The sequence below is a fragment of the Mus pahari genome, chromosome 15 (assembly GCF_900095145.1).
Source record: "Mus pahari chromosome 15, PAHARI_EIJ_v1.1, whole genome shotgun sequence".
Classification (NCBI taxonomy): Eukaryota; Metazoa; Chordata; class Mammalia; order Rodentia; family Muridae; genus Mus; species Mus pahari.
This window is the reverse complement of record NC_034604.1, coordinates 58,054,551-58,055,700: the sequence shown is the minus strand read 5'-3', so window position 1 is coordinate 58,055,700 and position 1,150 is coordinate 58,054,551. Positions and strand designations below refer to the sequence as shown.

Sequence of the window (1,150 nt, the reverse complement as noted above, 5' to 3'; positions counted from 1 at the left end):
CCCCCGCCGCTGCCGCCGCCGACCGGCCCGTGCAAAGTGCCCAGACTTTCCATTGTCAGCTCCGGGTTCATGGCGCAGCCTTCTAGGTCTTTGGTGAGGCATCGATAGGCGGTGTAGGCAGCCTTCATTCAGTCCATCGGGGCCCGGGGGCGGTGGGAGCGGCGGGGGATGCCGGCAGGCTGGCTAGGCACGCGTGGCGTGGTTCGGCCACGGGCTCCGGGGGGCGGGCGTGGGAGTGCGGGAGTGTATGTGCTGGGGGAGCGTGCGTGCGGGTGTGTGCCCCGGGCTGCGGGCGGGCGGGCGCGCCCGGGGTGGGGGTGGGGTGGGGGCGGACAGGGCGTGCGTGCGGGAGAGGGGAGGGGGGTGGGGAAGGAGGGAGGGATCACCGGTCCCCTCCGGTTGTGCGGGCGCGCTGCCTCGCCATGTCCGAGCCCACTCTGGCGCCGACGTCTTCTGTTTGGGTGAGCGGGAGCTGTCCAGAAGGGCTCTGCCGCTTGCGGGAGCAGCCAACCTATCCTCCCGGGCCCGGGGCGGGACCGTACCCGATGGGCATGAGGAGAAACCAATCGGCGGTGGAAGCTGCCTCGAAAGGCAGACCTTCTTTGAGCAGCTGCCAATGGCTATAGAAGGGGCGGGGCCGAACGTTTCAGGTTTGGCTGACAGCTCGGTTCGCCCCCCCCACACCCCCATTTTTTTTTTTTTTTCTCTCCTAGAACCAAGCATCAAGGAGAAGGGAGGAGAAGGGGGGTGATGAGGAGAGAGAAAGAAGCAAGAGTGCGGCGGACTAAGGGGGATTATGTGAGAGATGCCTCTTTCTGTCTCTCCTGAGCAGCAACGCTTTGGGCTGATTGCTACGGTTTCTTTAGTCTCGCCTCAAAGCTTCACTCTTCTAAGCTTGCCGTACGGTAAAAAACAAACGCGCGCCTCCTAGCTAGCTAGCCACTTCCCGAGAGTCCCTCGCCGGGAGCTAGCAGGCTAGCTTTTAAAATGCAGGCGCTAATGTGTTCTAATGCACGGTAATTTTCCGAGACTGGTATGTGCATAATCTATGGGAGAGAACAACTCGAACGCCTGGGCTGTTGAGAGCTGGGGCCGCCGGCGGCGGAAGGTTCACAGGGACGGCGGCAGCTCAAGCAGCTCTAATGCATGC

The 1,150-nt window shown here is 63.1% G+C and overlaps 1 protein-coding gene across 1 annotated transcript in view; it reads right to left on the bottom strand.

The window, feature by feature from the left end:
* Positions 1-244, bottom strand: part of Onecut2 (one cut homeobox 2) — a 47,196-nt gene extending 46,952 nt beyond the window's left edge. Inside the window, exon 1 of the mRNA XM_021214960.2 lies at positions 1-244. Coding sequence (XP_021070619.1) covers positions 1-128 — 128 coding nt within the window. The 5' untranslated portion in view covers positions 129-244.
* Between the last annotated feature and the right edge of the window lie 906 nt (positions 245-1,150).